General features: G+C 64.4%; 1 protein-coding gene across 1 annotated transcript; it reads right to left on the bottom strand.

The window, feature by feature from the left end:
- Positions 1 to 890: 890 nt before the first annotated feature.
- On the bottom strand, positions 891 to 17,858 carry TCF7L1 (transcription factor 7 like 1). The gene is given in 13 exon segments (XM_080568207.1): positions 891 to 1,880; positions 1,956 to 2,016; positions 2,211 to 2,318; positions 2,554 to 2,713; positions 2,801 to 2,944; positions 3,380 to 3,463; positions 3,680 to 3,782; positions 4,031 to 4,163; positions 4,316 to 4,399; positions 16,512 to 16,642; positions 17,421 to 17,467; positions 17,469 to 17,482; positions 17,564 to 17,858. Coding segments are annotated over 13 exon segments (1,722 nt in total). The 5' UTR covers positions 17,759 to 17,858; the 3' UTR covers positions 891 to 1,422.
- Between the last annotated feature and the right edge of the window lie 683 nt (positions 17,859 to 18,541).

Raw genomic sequence — 18,541 nt, 5'->3', positions numbered from 1 at the left:
GTTCATTCCACCAAAAGCATCAAAAGCCTCCTGGGCAACCTGCTTGGGCAGGGGGCAAGACCAGGAGGCCCCCAGAGGTCCCCCCCCATCCCCAACCATTCGGTGCCACGGTGGGAAGCACCCACCGGGCCGAGAGCCGGTGCCGTGGAGGACACTGCGGTCCCCATAACGCAGCTGGTGGAGGTGGAATGGGCCCCGGGAAATGGAAATCGGCCAAAAAATTCAAAGAGGGGAACGAAATCAGACTGTAAGCACCACGAGTCGCCTTTGGGCAGACACTGCTCAGAATCGGATCTTCAACAGAAAGCAAAGTCATGACTTTCAGCGGGAAAACTTTGAGATAGGTTTTATTCCCATTAAAAAGACATCGAGACAGAATAGCTTTGATTAGCTCAGATGCTGAACTGACCAAAAACTCGAGATCGGTTGAAAATTCTCTGGGTCACCCCAGGCTGGTTTTGAGCGTGTCCCATTTCCATCCTTATGGGTTGTTTTGTTCCTGGCTGGGAGGAATCAGGCGCAGGGCACCCCACAACTCCTGGCCGTACGGCACACACCACTAGCACCCGCCTCGGCTTCCTGGGCACCCCAAAAACCGATTTAATCTGATATACCTGGTGCCCTGCATCCTGCTGCCCGCGTCTCTCCCAAGCTGCGTGCTGCCGGCTCGCTCCATCACGGGTTTGTGGCGAACACCCCAAAACCTGCCCGCTGATGTTTTGGGGTGCTGCTTTTAGGCTTGGGGCCACACTTGGCTCCATGGGGGGCCACACCAGAGCCACGTCCCGAGCCGGTTCCCGGGGCACAGCGATGCTCGAGCACCGCCGGGGCGAAGGTGGCGAGGGGCAGGGAGCGAGCGCCTCCCCCACTGACCACGCTCACGCAGCAAGTTGCAGCTGTAGTTTTATTTCCTTTTGTGAAAAACAACAGGGATTCAAGGGGAACCCCCCCGCACGCACACACGGGGGGCTCAGCCCCAGATCCTGCCCACCCCGGCACCACCGCGGGACGGAGCGGGGCAGGAGCTGCGGGACGGGAGGGCTGGGAGCAGCCGGAGGCACCGGGTCAGCGCCCGGCGTTTCGCTTCTGCCCCCGAGACCGAGCGCCGCGTTCGGCGTATTTCCATCGTCGGCACCTTGAGTAGGGTCTTTCTTTTTTTAAAAAAAAAAAAACTTTTTTTTTTCCTTTTTTTTTCCTTTTTTTAATAAAAACGGTCTTTAGGTCGACTGCCGGCAGCAGCTCTGAGCAGAAAAACACCTTCCTCCAGAGTCTGCTTACAAAAAAAAAAAAAAAAAAAAAGAGTTCAGAAAAGGGTCAAATATTGACCAATAATGGTTTGGCTGCATTTGAATCTTGATTGTGGCTTCTGCAACGTACAGCAGGGAGGGGGCGGACGGGCCGGGCGGGGGGGCGAGCCCCCCCTTAGTCAGCCGGTTTGGTGACCAGGGAGAGGGGCTGCGTCTGCAGCACGGCCAGGGCAGCCTGCGGGGACGGCGCGAAGGACGGAGGCGAGGAGAGGAGAGCCGTGGAGGGCACCGAGGTGAAGGGGATGGGTCTGGAGAGGAGCGAGGGCGGGCTGCCGAGGCTGGAGGAGGAGGAGGAGGAGGAAGAGGAGGAAGAGGAGGAAGAGGAGGAGGAGGAAGAGGCGGCTTTGCCCGAGAGGAAGGCGAGCTGAGCCCTGGCCTCCGGCTTGGTGGTGAGCGAGAGCGGCTGAGCCTGTTCCGAGTGGGTGGCAGCCGGGGCGGCCGGGGAGGCCAGGGCGGCCGACGGCGTGGCGGGCGAATCCAGCATGCTGCCGTGGGACGAAGCGGGGCTGTCGCAGGGCTTCTCGGCCGGCAGGTACTGCACGCACGGCTTCTTGCTCTTGGAGGCCAGCGCGCCTGCGGGTGACGGAGGAGGCCGTGAGCCACCGACAGGCCGGGCGCCGCGGCTCCGGCCGCCCGGGGGGTACTCACTCTCCGTGTCGTGGCTTTGCTGCTGGGCCAGCTTTTCTCGCTTCCTCTTCTTCTTCTTGCCCTGCAAAATATTAGCAAGCCCCGATGCGGCTTTCCGCAGCCGGAGAGGGGGTGCTCCTGTTGGTGATGGCTTTCCGGACCGACAAGACCCCAAGGAGAAATGGGGCTGACGGTGCCGCAGAGCAGCCCCGGGGACTCAGCACCATTGCTGCCACCCTCGGCACCCCCAGCCATGAACCCGGGGTCCCCACTTACGTAGTTGTCCCGTGCGGACCACGTCGGGTAGAGCTGCGAGTGCAGCTGCCGCTCCTTCCGCGCCAGCTCGTAGTACTTCGCCTGCTCCTCCCGCGACAGCGAGTGCCACTGCAGGGGGGAGGAAAAAAGCACGGTGTGAACCCTGGAGCCGTGCATCCAGCCCCGAGGACACGTGGCCCCACTCGCCCCAGCCATCTCATGGCCACTGGGGTCCCCACCACCTCCCCAGGACCCCTGCCAAGGGCCAGTGGTGCCCCAGGATGAGGCACCAAGGTGTTGATGGAGGTGGTGTAAAGGAGGGGCCGAAAACCGATCAATGGCTCAGAGAACGAAGACCCCGTACCCGTCTGCCCAGGATCTGGTTGATGGCCGCGCTCTCCTTCAGCGTGCACTCGGCCACCACCTTGGCCCTCATCTCCTTCATGTACAACATGAACGCGTTGAGCGGCTTCTTGATGTGGGGCTTCTTCTCCTCCTCCTTCTTCACAGTGACGGGGGATTTCCTGCGGCGAGCGGGGCGGGGGGTCAGGATCGGGGTGGACGTGACCCCGTCCCCGTCCCCAGGGCCACCCCTTCCCCTCCCCACTCACGAGCTGCCGCCGGGGCTGGCGCTGGGCTGGGCGGGTTCCTGCTTCACGATGGGCGAGACGATGGTCGGGTGCGGGATGCCCGAGGGGTGCAGCCCGTGGGCGGGCGGCGGGACCACGTGCGGGGAGAAGCGGCTGGACATCAGGCTGCAGCGGGGGGAGCGGGAGGCCCCGTCAGCTCCCCACGGGTGCCAACGACCCGGTTCCACCCCAAACCCTCCTGAGAACCTCAGGAGGAGGTTACGGGAGCACCGGCCCCAACCTGTCCAGGGGCTGCCTTCACGTGAGAGCCCGCCCGTGTTGGCAGCGTGGTATCCCAGCCCAGGGGACATCGCTCTTCACCCACGGGGACCATCCCCAGGTATTTTTGGCCAAGGAGGCCACCGCAGCCTCCCGGGGCCAGGCTGTACCCATGCAGAGGTCAGCGAGCACCCACGGCCAGCGCTGCTGCGGGCCCGCGTCCCACATCGTCCTCAGGGAAGTGGCCAAAACCCAGCACCAGCGTGGGGACATCCAAGGGGGTCCCTTGTCCCTGCCGAGAGCCACCTGGACACACAGACCCACCTGGACACAGGGACCCACCTGGACATGGAGGCGTTCATGGCGAGGGCTGGGTAGGGGTGCCGAAAGCCGCCGGGAGGGATGGAGTACACGGGCTGTCCCTGCCTGCAAACGCACGAGCTTGAGCAGACAGAAGCAGGAATAAGCATCCTCCCCCAGCCCTGGGGACCCTCAGCCCGGCCCCAGCCGATCTTGGTCCCCAAAATTCCCAATTTGTGACTCCCTGCGGGGAGGAGTCCCCGTTCCCAAGCCCTGAGATTGCAGAGGAACGAGCAGATGACGCGGGAAGGAGAGGACGCAGGGGGGTGAGCCCATCCTTACTGCGGCACGAGCCAGCCCAGCGGGTGCGGGATCTGGCCCACGGCTCCTGGCGACAGCGGGTAATAGGGGGGCAGCTCGGGCGGGTGGGGCGGCCGCGGGATTCCTGCAGTGGCAGCGGGGGGCAAGGGGAAGCAGCGTTAAAACACGGGCACGGCGGTGCCAGGCACCCCATGACCCTGCCAGCACCCATCTCTCTCCCTGCACCCATGTCCCTCCAAGCACACATCTCCCTTCCAGCACCCATCATCCTGCAGCCATCTGCCTCCTTCCAGCCATCTCCCTCCCTGCACCCATCTCCCTCCCAGCACCCATCTCCCCCCCTGCACCCACCTCCCCCCCCTTTTTCCTCACCCGTCTTTGGGTCGATCTCGGGTGAGAGGTGGCCGGGCGGCGAGCCCGGCGAGAAGTGGTCGTTGCTGTAGGTGATGAGCGGCGTCAGCGGGTGCATGTGGTGGGCGTGCTGCACCACCGGGACCTTGTTGGACTGTGGGGCAGCGAGGGGGGGAGCACGTGGGAGGGCGAAAACCAAAATATCCCCCCCAAAAAACCACCTGCGGGTATCAGACCGGCATCGCGGCCGGCTTTGGAGCGCGGCTCTCCCCGGGGACCCACGCGGTGGCGCGGGGCCGCTCTTACCAAGTGCGCGGGCGACGGCGAGCGGCTGTCCTTGAGCGTGGCGCCGGCCGGCACGTCCAGCAGCGGCCACTTCATCTGCAGGTACTGCAAGAGAGCCGGGGGTCACGCCGCCCCCCAGCCCCAAAACGCCCCCCAGCCCTCGGCCGGGGTCACCCCGACCCAGGGGGACACCGTGGGGTGGTGATGAAAGCAGTGTGGGGGTGCCTGGGGCTCTTGCAGCCCCTGTAAATAGTGCGGAGCCCTATTATTAATAGTGGAGCCCTGGATCCCCTCCACCCGACCCCAAAAGCGGATTTTGGGGCCAAAGGCACAGTGCTGCTGGTGTGAGCCGCCACCGCCCCGCGGGCGCACTGAGGGCACGGGGGCTGCGTGCAGCCCCATCTGGCGCACCGAGCCGGCACCCGGCCCCGCGCCCTCGCGTCTTCCCTTCCTCGAATTCTCACGTCTTCCCTTTCCTTTCCTTTCCAGCCCCGAATCGCAAGGGAACGGCACAGGACCGCCGCAAGGGCTGGCGGGGAGGCGAGCGCGGCGGTGCTTTTTGGCTGCCCCCTGCCCGCCCGTAAACCTGGCTGTGGGACGAGCGTTTTGCCCCGCTCCGTTCCCGGCACGGGACCTAAGCGGCCCCCCAAAGAAAGGTGCATTGTGCTGCGTTTTTCGGCGGGGGGGGGGGTGGTGAAGGCATTTCCCGGCAGCCGGCTGCAGGGAGGCACGTCCTGCGAGATGCCAGGGCTGGGGAATGCGGCCGGGACGGGCTGCAGCTGCGCGCAGGAATTTCCCCACCGTACAAACCTTCCTGATCCGAAGCAGCTGGAAGGAAAGCCCAGCTCGGAGCGAGGAGCTGCGGGGAGCGTTAACTCTTCCACCTCTGGAAAGATGCATCCCCGCCTGCATCGCCTCCTGCAGCCCCCCATAGTGCCCCGTGTGTCCCCCCCCAGCATCGCCTCCCGCCTCGGCCCAGCCTCCAGCATCCCCACCTCCACCTCCAGCATCCCCCCCCATCCCCCAGCCCCTCCTGCATCTCCTCCTGCGTCCTGCCCGGCCTTCCCTCCTCCATCGCCCCGCACCTCCAGTACTGCTTCCTGCATCCCCTCCCACATCCCCAGCATCCCCCGCCATCCCAGTACCCCCCATCCCAAGTACGTCCCATCCCAGTACCCCCCATCCCCAGTAACACCCATCCCAGTAACCCCCCATCCCCAGTAACCCCCATCCCAGTACCCCCCCTCCCACAGAAACCCCCATCCCAGTACCCTCCCATGCCCAGAAACCCCCATCCCAGTACCCCCCCATCCCCAGTATCCCCCTGTCCATCCCCAGTATCTCCCCATATCTCCAGTACCCCCCCATCTCCAGTACCTCCCCATCCCCAGCATCCGCCACCATCCCAGTACCCCCCTTCCCCAGTAACCCCCATCACAGGAACCCCCTTCCCCAGTACCCCCCTCCATCCCCAGTGCCCCCCATCTCCAGAACCCCTTCCATCACCAGTACCCCACCATCCACAGTACCCCCATCTCCATTCCCCCCCCTCCATCCCCAGTACCCCCCTATTTCCAGTACCCACCCATCACCAGTACCCCCCACCCCCAGTACCTCCCCGTCTCTAGAACCCCCTTCCATCCCCAGTACCTGCCCATCCCCAGTACCCCCATCTCCAGTACCCCCCTATTTCCAGTACCCCCTCTAGTACCTATTTCCCCGCATCCCCCCCCCTCCATCTCCATTCCCCCCCCATCCCCAGCACCCCCCAGCACCCCCAGCATCCCCGCGTGCCCCGGTCCTGCCAGCGCCTCCCGGCAGCACCAGTACTGCCCGCTGGGAGCCCAGAGCCACGCTGAGAATCCCGCTGGCACACCAGGGAGTCACCCAGGGAAGGTTAAAGCAAGAAGGGAAGTTCCCAAGGTGGCGATTTGCCATTTGTCACTGGAGGTTGGATGGAGCCGTTGGGGTTTTGCTGCCAAGCCTCTCCCCAGACCCCAAAAAGATGCATGAAATACCAGCGGCTGCTGCACAGCCCCAGAAAAGCCCAAAGCGAGGATTTCCCAGGGTCTGACCATTCCCACAGCTGCCGGCACAGGGGATCCCCCCAAAACCTGCCCGTGCTTTGCTTCAACACCTGGAGCCGGCGCTGCGTGGTGCCGCGGGGATGCTCCGGGAGCAGCTTTCCCCAGTCCTGAAGCCTCCACGCGCTCTCCCCCCGGGGGAGATTTGGGGCAGCGGGATTTTCCCCACCGGGATGCGACAGCGGAGGGCCAGGGCCGCCGGCGCTGGGAGCCGTAACCAGATCCGCTCCTAAAAAGGCCGCCGGCGGAGGCGGCCGGGGCGCCGTGCGCGCGCGGAGCACGCTTGGTATGCGGGCGGCCCCGTGGCCGGCGCGGGCTCGCGCCGTGACCCGCGGTACACCCTGCGCCGCCAGTACAGTAGGAGCCGTTTCCTGAAGCGCTGGCTTTGATGCGCCCTCCAAATCTCGGTGATCAAAGCCGCCGGGCTGCGGCGGGGAAGTCCCGGGGTCTGGCTGCCGTACAACTCCGCGCTGTTTCCAAACAGCCGCGCGCCGCCGTGCCGCGCGCCACCGAAGCCGCGGCGTCGTGTGGCTGGATTTCAGCTAGGGACGCGGCCCCGCAGCCGTGCCAGGGCGACGCTCGAGGTGCCCCGAGTGTCCCCAGGGCCGTGCTGGGACAGTGCACGAGGCGCCCTCGTATCCCTGTGACCGCGCCAGAGTAATGCACAAGGTGCCCCGACATCCCCACAGCTGTGCTGGTGTGGCGCATGGGGTGTCCTGAGCATCCCCACAGCCATGCTGGGGTGACAAGCGAGGTGCCCCAACATCCCCAAAAACACGTTGGGGTGACACACGAGGTGCTCCAGTATCCCCAAAACCATACTGGGGTGACACATGAGGTGCCCCAAAACCCCCACAACCAAGCCAGGTGACACAGGAGGTGCCCCAACATCCCCAAAATATGTTGGAGTGACACACAAGGTGCCCCAACTTCCCTACAAACACATTTAGGTGACAAAAAAGGTGCCCCAACATCCCCACAACCATCCTGGGAGGACACATGAGGTGCTCCAACATCCCCATAACCATGTTCGGGTGACACCGGAGGTGCCCCAATACCTCCACAACCTTATTGGGGTGACACAGAAAGTGTCCCAACATCCCCATGAACATGTTGGGGTGACAAACGAGGTGCCCCAACATTCCTACAACCATGTGGGGTTGACACAGAAAGTGCCCCAACACCCAACACCCCCACAAACACACTGGGGTGACACAAGAGGTGCTCCAACACCTCCACAACCATGTTCGGGTGACACAGGAGGTGCCCCAACATTCCCAAAACCACACTGGGGTAACAAACGAGGTGCCCTAACATCCCCACAGCTATATAGGGGTGACAAAGAAAGTGCCCCAACATCCCTATGAACATGTTGGGGGTGACAAACGAGGTGCCCCAATATCCACACAACCATACTGGGATGACATACGAGGTGCTCCAACACCTCCAAACCATGTTGGTGTGACACATGAGGTGTCCCAACGCCCCCCTTTGCTGGGGTGATACACGAGGTGCCCCAACATCCCTACAAACACATTTGGGTAACAAACGAGGTGCCCCAACATCCCCACAACCAGGCCAGGTGACACAGGAGGTGCCCCAACATCCCCCAAACCATATTGGGTTGACACAGAAAGTGCCCCAACATCCCCACAACCATGTTGGGGTGACACACAAAGCGCCCCAACACCCCCACGGCAGTGCTGGGGTGACACACAACACGTCCCGACGTCCCCACAACCAGGCACAGGGTGACACAGGGGAGCACCCTCCCACCCAACCGCTCCAGGGGCACCCAGGGGGACACCCACCATCCCCGCGACTGCATCGCGCCAAGGCGCGAGGTGCCCCGCCACCGTGCCGGGGTGACGCAGGAGGTGCCCCGCGCATCCCCGGGGTGACGCAGGAGGTGCCCCGCGCATCCCCAGGGCCCCGGCGGGCGCCTTTCGCTCCGCCTCGCCACCCCCTGCCCGCTGCCCCCATCACAAAGGGGGCTTTCTCGTCTATTCTGTAAGCGGAGAAGCCGCTGGGGGACGGCGGCTCGGGAAAGGCCGTATATAAAAGGCTGCTTCTCATTTTGAAGCCGTTTCAGGAGGCCGGGGAGGGGAGAGGAAGGGGGACCCTTTCAAAATATACAAAGAGGGGGGGGAGCTGGCGAACGGTTCAGTGGTAATGTGGAAAAATGAAGGCCCCCCCCCCAACCCCCCCAGGCCCCAGCCGCGGACACAGGCTCCCACTGTACCACCACGTGCGGGAGCCGCGCGAGAGCAGCAGATTGGAGCTATTAAAAAAAAAAAGAGGAGGAAAATAGTTGAAAATCGGTCACATTCCAGAGAGATTAGAGCAAGTTCTGGTTCCTCGTTACCCCCCCCCCAATTAAAACCAGGGGGGTTAACCCCTTCCCTGCCAGAGCTGTGGGACCACAATGAGCCCTCCTGTCTGCCCGTCCCCCCCCCGGGGCGGGTGAGCCCCCGTGGCCGGACGAGGGGCTGGGGGCCCCGGGGGGGCTGCGCCGTGTGGCGGTGGTGGCAGCGGCTCGCCTGCGTGCTCGGGGAGGAGGCGCAAACGCCGCGGGATCCCCTAATGCCCAATTAGGGACTTTAATGAGCGGATTTCCTCTCCTCTTCCGCACACGGGGCTCCTTCCCGGTGAGATGCTTTCCTTGGAAAAGGGGAAGTGGGGAAAAGCCCCAAAGACGGTGCGGTGCATCGTGGTGTCCTGCACCCCGGCGTTGTGTGTCCCAGCACCGCGCATCCCGCTGGTGCACATCCTGGCACCGCGCACCCCGCTGTTGTAGATCCCAACACAGCACTGCTGAGGGCTGCAATACCCTGGTGGTGCAAACCCCAGCGGGGTTACAGATCCCACTGGTGCTGTGCATCCTGGTGCTGTGCGTCCTGGTGCTGTGCGTCCTGGTGCTGTGTGCCCTGGTGCTGCGTGTCCTGGTGCTGTGTGCCCTGGTGCTGCGTGTCCCAGCGCTGTGCATCCTGGTGCTGTGCGTCCTGGTGCTGTGTGCCCTAGTGCTGCGTGTCCCGGTGCTGTGCGTCCCAGCGCTGTACGTCCTGGTGCTGTGTGTCCCAGCTGTGTGTGTCCTGGTGCTGTGCGTCCCAGCATGTCTTCTCCCAGGATTTCCCATCCTCCTGCTGCAGGTCCCGGCGTCCTCTCGGGGTTTCCCATTAACGTCCTGGTCACAGCGTGTCCTAGCATCATGTCCTGAAATCCCACATCCTGATGTGTGTCCCAGCACCCCAGGGCTCCTCTCCATGGGGCTCAGCCACCACCAGCTTCTCATGTGGGGAGAGAAAAGGTCCGTTTGCGGCCCAAACATCAGCCCTCAGCTGTTTTTTAGGGGGGGAAAAAGCTGTCTGAAGGCTCTGAGTGCAGAAAACCCCACAGTGGGTTTTGACTGTGCACGGGAACAAGCCTGCAGGAACCACTGGATGCAGGCGATGCCGGTACCCGGCCACCTCGTCCCCATCCCCAAACCTCCCCGGGTGAGCCGTAGAAGCACCAGGGGATCCCCTGACACCACTCAGCCACGGGACCCCTGCCCCATCCCGAGGCCTCCCCCCCCCCTTTTTTCCCAGTACCAAATTCCTTGGCGCTCTCAAAGCCGGCGGGCTCGGCGAGCCGGAGCGTGCCCCCACCGCAGCCCCCGAGCCCTCCTCGCTCCCAGCCTGTTTACACAGCTGCGGGATAACTGACAGCTCGCCCTCCCCCCAAAACGCCTCCGCTCTGGCCCTTTTTCCCCCAAAACGCGTGCCGAAACCACGCTGCAGGAGGAGAGGGCTGAGCAGCAGGCAGCAAGCCGTGTTGCACAGGGCACTTAACGGAGCCCCCCAAATTCTTCGTCGGGGTATTGGTCACTTGGGTTTTTATCCACGGGATGCCCTGGTCCCACCACATTCCCAGTTCCCAGAGCTGGGCAGCTGGGCTAAATCCACCAACACACGAGGGATGCAATTTTCCAGGGAAAGGGGTTTTGTGGGCTCCACGCTGAGAGCCACCAGGCCCAGGGTGGCCTCATCGCCCTTCATTCACTTAACGCCTCTCCCAAGAAGCAAAAAGCTGCAGAAGCCCCAAATCTCTCGAAGCCTGGAGGGTGTCGCCAAGGAGGTTTCCGAGCAGAGATGTGGGGATGGCGCCTGCAGCCGTTGTGCCCGAAAAATGGGGCAAAAAAGGGGCAAAACCCTCCTGCTTGAAGGCAATTGTGGGATGAGGGAAGCTACAGCAAGTCCCACACAGGGGGGAAATCTCATTTAAATGCCCCCAAATCAGCTGGCATCAGCATCCACGCCAGGCTCTCAGCACCGGCGTTCACCCCATGCAGAGCCATACTGCCGCTGTGCTTTGGGGAAAATGCAGAAAACTCAGGGGAAAGGGCTCCAGGGCACGGTAATCCCACATTTTGTTTGTATTTTGAGCTTGTCCTGCGTGGGACACGCCAGGCTCTGGTGGTTCTGCAGGTTGTAAAGCTCAGTGCGTTGGGAAACGCTGAAAAAAACTCTTGGTAAACACACTTGGAAGATGCTAGAGCTGCACTGGGATTAGGCATCCTTCGCTCCGGGGCTGTTTCCAGCCTGAACGATGCCAAAAAGGGAAAAATAAATAAGAAAAGCACCACATCCCCGCACGGCACGTCGCCCGTCCCCGCACCCCTGCGCGGGAGCCGCGGCGTTTCGCTTTCCTGCAGCCAATTAGGGAGGGAGAGGTCCCAATTACAGCTGGGATTTACAGCCCGGGACACAAGCCGTAAATCATCGCCCCCTCCCCGCCTCGCTCCCCTCCGAGCCCGCCCCAGCCGAAGCGGCTCCTCCAGATGTTGGCTGCGGCTGCGCGGGGCCGAGACCTTTCCCGAGGGCGAGCCCACAAAGCAGGGGCTGAGCAGGGGGCGAAGGAGAAATCCCCCTGCGAGGCCCTGCCGCTCGCCTTCACACCACAGTCCCTACGTGGCATCCGACCCCAAGCTGGGCCGTCGGTGTTTGCCCCCCCAAGACAATGCTTTAAACGGATTTGGGGTCAATTATTGACCTCGGAGCCCGGCGTGCAGCCCTTTCCCCAGCGCTGTCCCCGGAGAGGGGCTCGGGGTGCCCACAGGGACGTGTCCTGTCCCCTCCTGGTGTTCTCAGGGTGACATGAGGCGGCCAAAGCCACCCCAGGTGGGGGGAGGCTGCTTTTGGGGCGGGAGCAACGCGATGCGGGGACTTCGTGACCCCTGCGAAAAGGATGCTCGGCCGTTCCCGCGACGGAGCCCAAACACATCAGCAAGAAGCGGGAAAGGACAACCGCGCCGGGCTGCGCAGAGCAGGAAAAGAACCCGGGAGCTGAAAAATAAATTTTAAAAAAAAAAAAAAAAGAAGAAGCCTTTCGGAGGCAGCACTTTGAGCTGACTGTATCTCCAGCCGCCGACCCTGTGCCACCGTGTCGGGGACGCCGGGCGGCATCTGCCCAGCAGCTTGGCCCCGGTGGCGGCGGGGAGGAAGCGGGACGCAGCCGGCTCCTGGCACGGGGACACGCGAGCATCCCGCGCGTTATGGACCCCCGTCCGCCAGCACTTCCCCTCCCCACCGCCGCCACCACCCTCCCGAAACCTGGTGGTGGCAACAAGTTTTTCCCCGCCGCCCCGGGGCTTTTGTCTGCAGCTTTCAGCTCCCGTCCGTCAGGCTGAATGGCTCCATTCATCCCGCGCTCACGCGGCCGCGAGCGGTGCAAAGGGCTCTGGCTGTCCCGGTGAAAAAATCCCCCCAGCTCCGGAGCCCCCGGCCCCAGGGAGCGGGGTTTAACCCGGCCCCGAGCTCCCAGGGGACCAAAAACCCGTGCAAAGGGACAGGGACGCGGGCAGCAGCTGCTCGAAGCCGTGTTGCGGCAGCAAGGTGGCCCAGCCTGCCCCAAATCCCCCGCTTTTCAGGGCTAAAACCTCCGGAGACGGCGTCCCTGCGTCCTGCGATGCTGTGGCCGGGCTCGGGGGCTCTGCCCCCCCGGGTGGCACCCATGGGACTCCCGGTTTGGGATTCCCAGCGCTCGGGATTGCAAGCGCTCACGTGCAGCCGGGCTGACATCACTACAAAAACCACCCCAAAACACGCCGCGAAGCCAGCTATCGCCATCACCCCCGCCCCTTCCTCCTCCTCCTCCTCCTCCTCCCTCTCCTCCTCCTCCACCCCCCCCCGGGGTGCCTCCCGCTTTCCCAAATCGCGGTGCGGGCAGGGGGCACGGCGCGAGCATCCTCCTCCGGCCGGGATGCGCCGGGCGCTGCTCTCGGGCTCCTCTTTCCCCGCTACCGCCCGCGACTTCAAGGAAGAGACGCTAATGAAAAGCAGCTGCTCGGAATACCAGAAAGATGATGAATGCGCGTTAAGTCCCCTTAACAAAACCAGGTCTTATGAGAGTCGCCTGGAGCACTTACTTCATTGCTTTAATTTGTGAATCGTGTTGGAAAAGGGAGGGAGGGGGGCGGAGGGAAAAGCGGGGAGCGGGGGGGGGGGCGGGGGGGTTAGTGGAAACCTCCCGTAGGTCTCATTTAGCCAAAAAAAAAAAAAAACAGGGTAATTAGCCGAATAGCATAATTAAGGAGCAGACATAAAGGGGCCATTGTGTGCAAAGGCTGAGCGCGAGGAGCACCTCTGCGGCCCGCGGGGAAACCGAGGCACGGCGCGGCCCCGGGGTGCCCGGCTGCCAGCGAGCGGCCCCGTGGCTGCACGGGGTGAGACCGGGAAGCCAAAACGTGCCCCAAGCCCTGTCCTTAACATCTTCCGGGCCAGGCTCCCCACGACGTCCCCACTGGGTTTCGGCGGCGGCACCCACCCGAGCTGCTCCGGCACCGTCCAACCAAACAGCGGGGAGCAGAAGGTTCCCAAACCATGAAAAACAAAACGAAACCAGCAAAATCCAGCACCATCGCGGCGGCTCCGTCCCCGGCACGCACACAGCCCTCCCGCCCTGGTCGGGAGCCGCCGGCGTTTGGCGCAGCCCTGCCCGTGCCAAGATCTGTATTTTAATCATTTTTCTTGGCAGGCGCGTCCCGCGTGTTTAAGAGGAGATATTTTCTTTTGCAGACAGATATGCCTCTGTACGGCAGCCCGCGCGGGTATCGCGAGCTCATCGCAGGAACGCGGCCCGGGGAAAGAGCCGAAACAAGCCCAGGTTTTTCAGAAACATCTCATTTATTTTCGGGACCGACGCGCGTTAACGCCGAGCGCATGGCGGCAGCGCCCGTGGGGGAAGCTGTTTGGGTGCCTCGGCCCAACTTCCACACCCTGCGGGGTGCTCGGGTGGCTTTTAAAGGTTCGCCTCGAGCCTCGAATTCCTGGGGCTGAGCTGCCGGCTGCGGGGCGGCTGCAACCTCGCGGGAAGGTTTCTCCCCTTTGCCAACGCGGATGCTCCCCACAGGAGCCGCAGCGGAGGAAGAGGAGGATGCACGGGGGCGATTTGGAGGCTCCGGATGCGGCGAGGCCATTTCGCAGCCAGAGGTTGAGCGGTTTCACCCGTTTCTGCTCTACAAGATGCTCAAGAGGATGGGATGGATCCGGCACAGAGGCGTTGGGGTTCATGGCCGCGCACAAGGCCCGAGCTTTTCCTTTCCATCCCCTCCTTGGGCACCTTCACGGTCACTGTTTGGGGTGATTACGGTCCCCACGCTCTCCGGGAGCCTCAGGTTTCGCTCTCTCAACGCCTGCATCCCACTGATCCCCCATTCCCATTGCTCCGGCGCAGCCACGGAGAAAATTGGGCTAAAACACCCCAAAGAGCACCGCTGCCGCCAGACCCGCTGAATTCCTCCGCCGGCTTAGAGCAGCCTGGCAACGCTGCGCCAAAAAACGCCACCCTCAGCCACCGGGAGCTTTTGGGAAGCCGCCAGAAAGCGACACCGGGGGCAGCAACGCCCCCCGTGATACCAGAGCAAATCAACCCGAATAAACACCGAGAGCAGCCCGGTGCTTCGCTGCCTGCCCGCTCTGCGTGGGGACGGGCGCGTTGTCACCCAGCTTGGGCACACGACGGCGTTGCCTTGCCGGATTTCTAAATAATTTGGAGAGGAGAGGTGCGGGAGCGCCGGCTCGCTTGCCATTGTCCCCAACGTCACCAGGAGGTTTCCCTGCTGCCCGGGCATCCCTGGGCAGTGCCGGTGTCCGTGTACAGCACCCCAGGTCCCCAGCAGCTGTCGCCTGCCCCAAGCATCCCCCGGGTGCAGGGACGGGGTGGGCTCACCCCAAACCCTTCTTTGATTTTTTCTTTTCTAGTTTTTTTTGCACGGCTCCATGGGCATGGCGGTGGTAGGACGGCAGGCTGGCCGGGCACTGTGCATCCCCTCACCCTTCGCTGCGACGGGGGAAGAGGAAAGGGGGAAAGAAGGAAAAAGGCAAAAAAGCACCCTGCTGGGGCCGCTCGGTGGCCGCCCGCCTCCTCGCCGCGCGTGCCGCAGCTTGCCACGAAGCCTCTGGGGCCGAGGGCGGGCGGCGGATGCATCCGCACAGAGACAGTGCCTGCGGGCGCCGGGGCGACGCAGCGATGAAGCCCCCGGGGATCTTCATGTTTCTGCTCCCCCCTGACCCCCTGCGCCCACGCCGGGGGCTTTTGGGGGCCTCCAGGGCTCCGTTGAAGCAGCCTCAGCTGCCGTTTTCCGCAAATCCCTACCCAAACCCTGTCCCCTGTAATCGTTCCTTATTCCTCGCTGGTATTTGGGACGGCGGCCAGCGGCGCATCGGCTACAAAACGGAGCGGTACCAATAGTGACAAATTGGGAATCTAACCTTTATGCAGCGGCCGGCCGGCGGCCAAGCACGTGGGGGTTTGTGCAACCCCGGCCCCTAGGCCCCCCTGCCCTCCCCACGCCCCGACGGGATTCGCCCCCAGCCATCCAAAAGCGGCCCCTCGGGGGAAAGCAGAAAAACACAGCAAAATGGAAAACCACCGGAAAACAAGACCCCGAGCGAGGAGCCCGCCCGGGGATTTTAAACCCCCAAAGTGACCGCAGCGACTTGTGCCACCCTCCGCATTTCCCATATGGGAACGCCGCTTCCTCCAGGGCTCGCGCGCCGTGAGCCGCCCGGCGTCGCTCTGCGTCCCGCCGAGAAACGCGCCCGGAGATGTGGCAGCGTGCGGCCGGGGCCGGGGGGACCCGCGTGGGCGCAGCCCCCATATCCCCGGGGCACGGCACCTTTCCTGCCGTGCCGATGGGTTTAGGTGTAGGGCGTCCGGCGGGTTGGGATTTCGGTTGGGATTTCGGGTGCTTCGCGCGTTTCGGGAGCGCCTGGGATGCAGGGGGATGCTGTAGGGGGGCCGGGCCGCTCTCCCCTAATGCTCGCTCAATTTGCTTAATCAGTTTTCTAAACGCCAAAGCAGGGCCAGACAATGTCAGCCCATTAAGAGCTTTAGGAAGTCGCAGGGAGCCCTTTTCAATGAGAAAGGCGGCGCAGCCCGGGGTCAGGTTTCTGGGCCGTGCATGCCAGCGGGCGCCCGCAACGCGCCCCAAAGTCGCCCAAAGGCCCCAAACTCACCCAAACACAACCAAACCCCCAAAACTCACCCAAACCCCCAAAACGTGACCAAAACCCCAAAACTTAACCAAAACCCCAAAACTTGACCAAAACTCAAAACTTGACCAAACCCCAAAACTTGACCGAAACCCAAAACTTGACCAAACCCCAAAACTCAACCTAACAACCAAAACTTGATCAGACCCCAAAAGTCTCCCAAAGCCCAGAACTTGACCAAAACTCAAAACTTGACCAAATACCAAAACTCGACCAAAACCCAAAACTCAACCAAACACCCAAAACTTGATCAGACCCCAAAAGTCTCCCAAACCCCAGAACTTGACCAAAACTCAAAACTTGACCAAACACCCAAAACTCCCCCAAAACTCCCCCAAATGCCCCGAACTTGCCATGAGAGCGGCGCTGCAGCCCGCCTGGAAGGGACCGAGCGCCCCAAAAGGGACCAAACCCCATTTCTTTCTCTTTTTTTGCCCCCGCCGAGCCATCCCGTCACCTTCCTTCGCGCAAACGAGCCGGGGCACGAGTCCACGGCCCTTGACCGCAGCGGGGCCAGGGCTCGAGCATCGCTTCCGCGCGGCCCCAAATTGGCCCCCCCGGCACTGGGGGTCGTGGGGGCGGAGAGGGGGGGGCACTTACGGTGCGGGCGCCGCCGGGGGACAGGGCTCCGTTGGAGAGGTAGGGGCTGCCCAGCTCGGGGAGCATCAGGAAGGGGTAGCCGGGGTAGGGGGGGCCCTTAAAAAAACCCCCATCTTGCTGTCGTCTCACCACTGGGGAGAAAAGGAGGGGGGGTCAGGAGGTCGGGGGGGGGGGCTTGGGGTTGGTCCCATGGGTGTTCAAGGGGGGGCACTGTGGGGGTCAGCTTCCCCCAGAGGGGGGGCCTGTGGAGGGGGTCCCAGTCTTATAGGGGGGGTCCCACTCCCATGGGGGGGGTCCCACTCTTATGGGGGATCCCATTCTCTGGAGCAGGGGGCAGTCCCATGGAGGGGGCAGTCCCATGGGGGGGTCCCAGTCCCATGGGGGGGTCCCAGTCGCATGGGGGGGGGGTCCCAGACCCTCTTGGGGGCTCCTAGGCTGGTTCTGCCCAGGCAGTCCCGGCTGCCCTGGCGGGGGGGGGGGCCCGGGGCCGGTTCCTGGGGGGGGGGGCGCCGCCCGCAGGGCTGGGGGGGGTCCGGGCCGGCTGCGGGGCGGGGGGGGGCCGGGGCTCGATCCTGCGGGGGGGGCGGCGCCGCTCGCTCCCGGAAAGGGCTGCGGGGGGCGAGGGGGGGTGGGGGGGCGCGCTCCCGGTTCCTCCGGTGGATTTTTTTTTTTTGGGGGGGGGGGAGGGGGGTCCGGGGCCGGTCCCTCTGCACGGGACGGATCCGGGTTTGCTTTTTTTTTGCGAAGGGGGGGGCGGGGACCGGGGGCCGGGCGGGACCGGTTCCTGGGGGGGGGGGGGGGAGGTGGAGGGGGGGCGCAACCGGGGGAAGGGGCGGGGGGGGGAGGCACCGGGAGAGCGGGGAGGGGGGAACAAAGAAGTCGCAAAGCTGCGGGGGGGGGCACCGGTACCTTCGGCGAGGGCGTCCCGCGGCTTCTGGAAACTTTCCCGGGGCTGGGGGGGGCCGCTCCGCCTGCGGGGGAGCGGGGGGGGCGCGGTGAGGGGCGCGGAACGGGCCGGGGCCTCGCGGCCTCCCGCCGGAGCCCGGCCTCACCTCGGCGTCGGAGCCGGCCCCGGAGCCCCCCCGGCTCTCGGTCTCGCTGACCAGCGACGATTTCAGCTCGTCCAGGTCGCCGTGGGCCGAGCCGCGCCCCGCGCCCTTGTCCTGCTCCTCGCCCTCGTCCTGGAAGGCGATCAGCTCGTCGGGGGCCCCCAGGTCGTCCCCCCCCGCCGGCTCCAGCTGCGGCATCGCTGCCCCCCCCCGGGGCCGCTCCCGGTGCCGGGGCCGCTCCCGGTGCCGCTCCCGGTGCCGCCGCCGCCGCCGCCCGGGAGGGTCGGGAATGCGCGGGGCGGCGGGCGGGGAGGGAGCCGGGGGCTGCAAACCGACACCGCGGGGCAGGGCAGGGCGCTCGCACCGCCCCGAGCCCCCCCCGGCACGCGGCCCCCGCTGGGGTCCCCCCCCCCCCGGCTCCCGGCCTCGGTCCGCCCCGGCCCGGGGGGCTCCGGCTCCGCCGGGTGCCCCCCCGCCCGGCCCCCGCTCCCCCGGGGCATCCCGGGGGCTCCGGCTCCGCTGGGACCCCCCCCGTTCTGTGCAGGGTGCCCCCCGTCCCGGACGGGGTCCCCCCCCATCCCATTCGTAGGTCTCCATCCCCCTTTTGCGACCCCCGTCCCAGACGGGGCGCCCCCGTCCCGTTTTGGGGTTCTCTGGCTCCTTTTGGGACCCCCACCCCATCCAGGGTGCCCCGTCTCGTCTGCCCTCCCCCATCCCATCCAGGGTTCCCCCCCCCTCCCATGTGGGGGTCTGTGTCCCCTTTTGGACCCCCATCCCATCAGGGGTCCTCCATCTTCTTTTGGGACCCCCGTCCCATCCAGGGTTCCCCCTCCATCCCATCCCGGGTTCTCCATTTCATCTGCCCCCCCCATCCTATCCAGGGTCCCCAAATCTCATCCAGGGTCCCCCCCATCCCATCTGGGGTTCTCCATCCCCTTTTGGGACCCACACCCCATCTGGGGTCCCCCCCATCCCATACAG

The sequence above is a fragment of the Anser brachyrhynchus genome (genome assembly GCF_964034855.1).
Source record: "Anser brachyrhynchus genome assembly, chromosome: 26".
Lineage (NCBI taxonomy): Eukaryota > Metazoa > Chordata > Aves > Anseriformes > Anatidae > Anser > Anser brachyrhynchus.
Note: the sequence above shows the minus strand (reverse complement) of the source record. Positions and strands in the feature narration are given on the sequence as shown.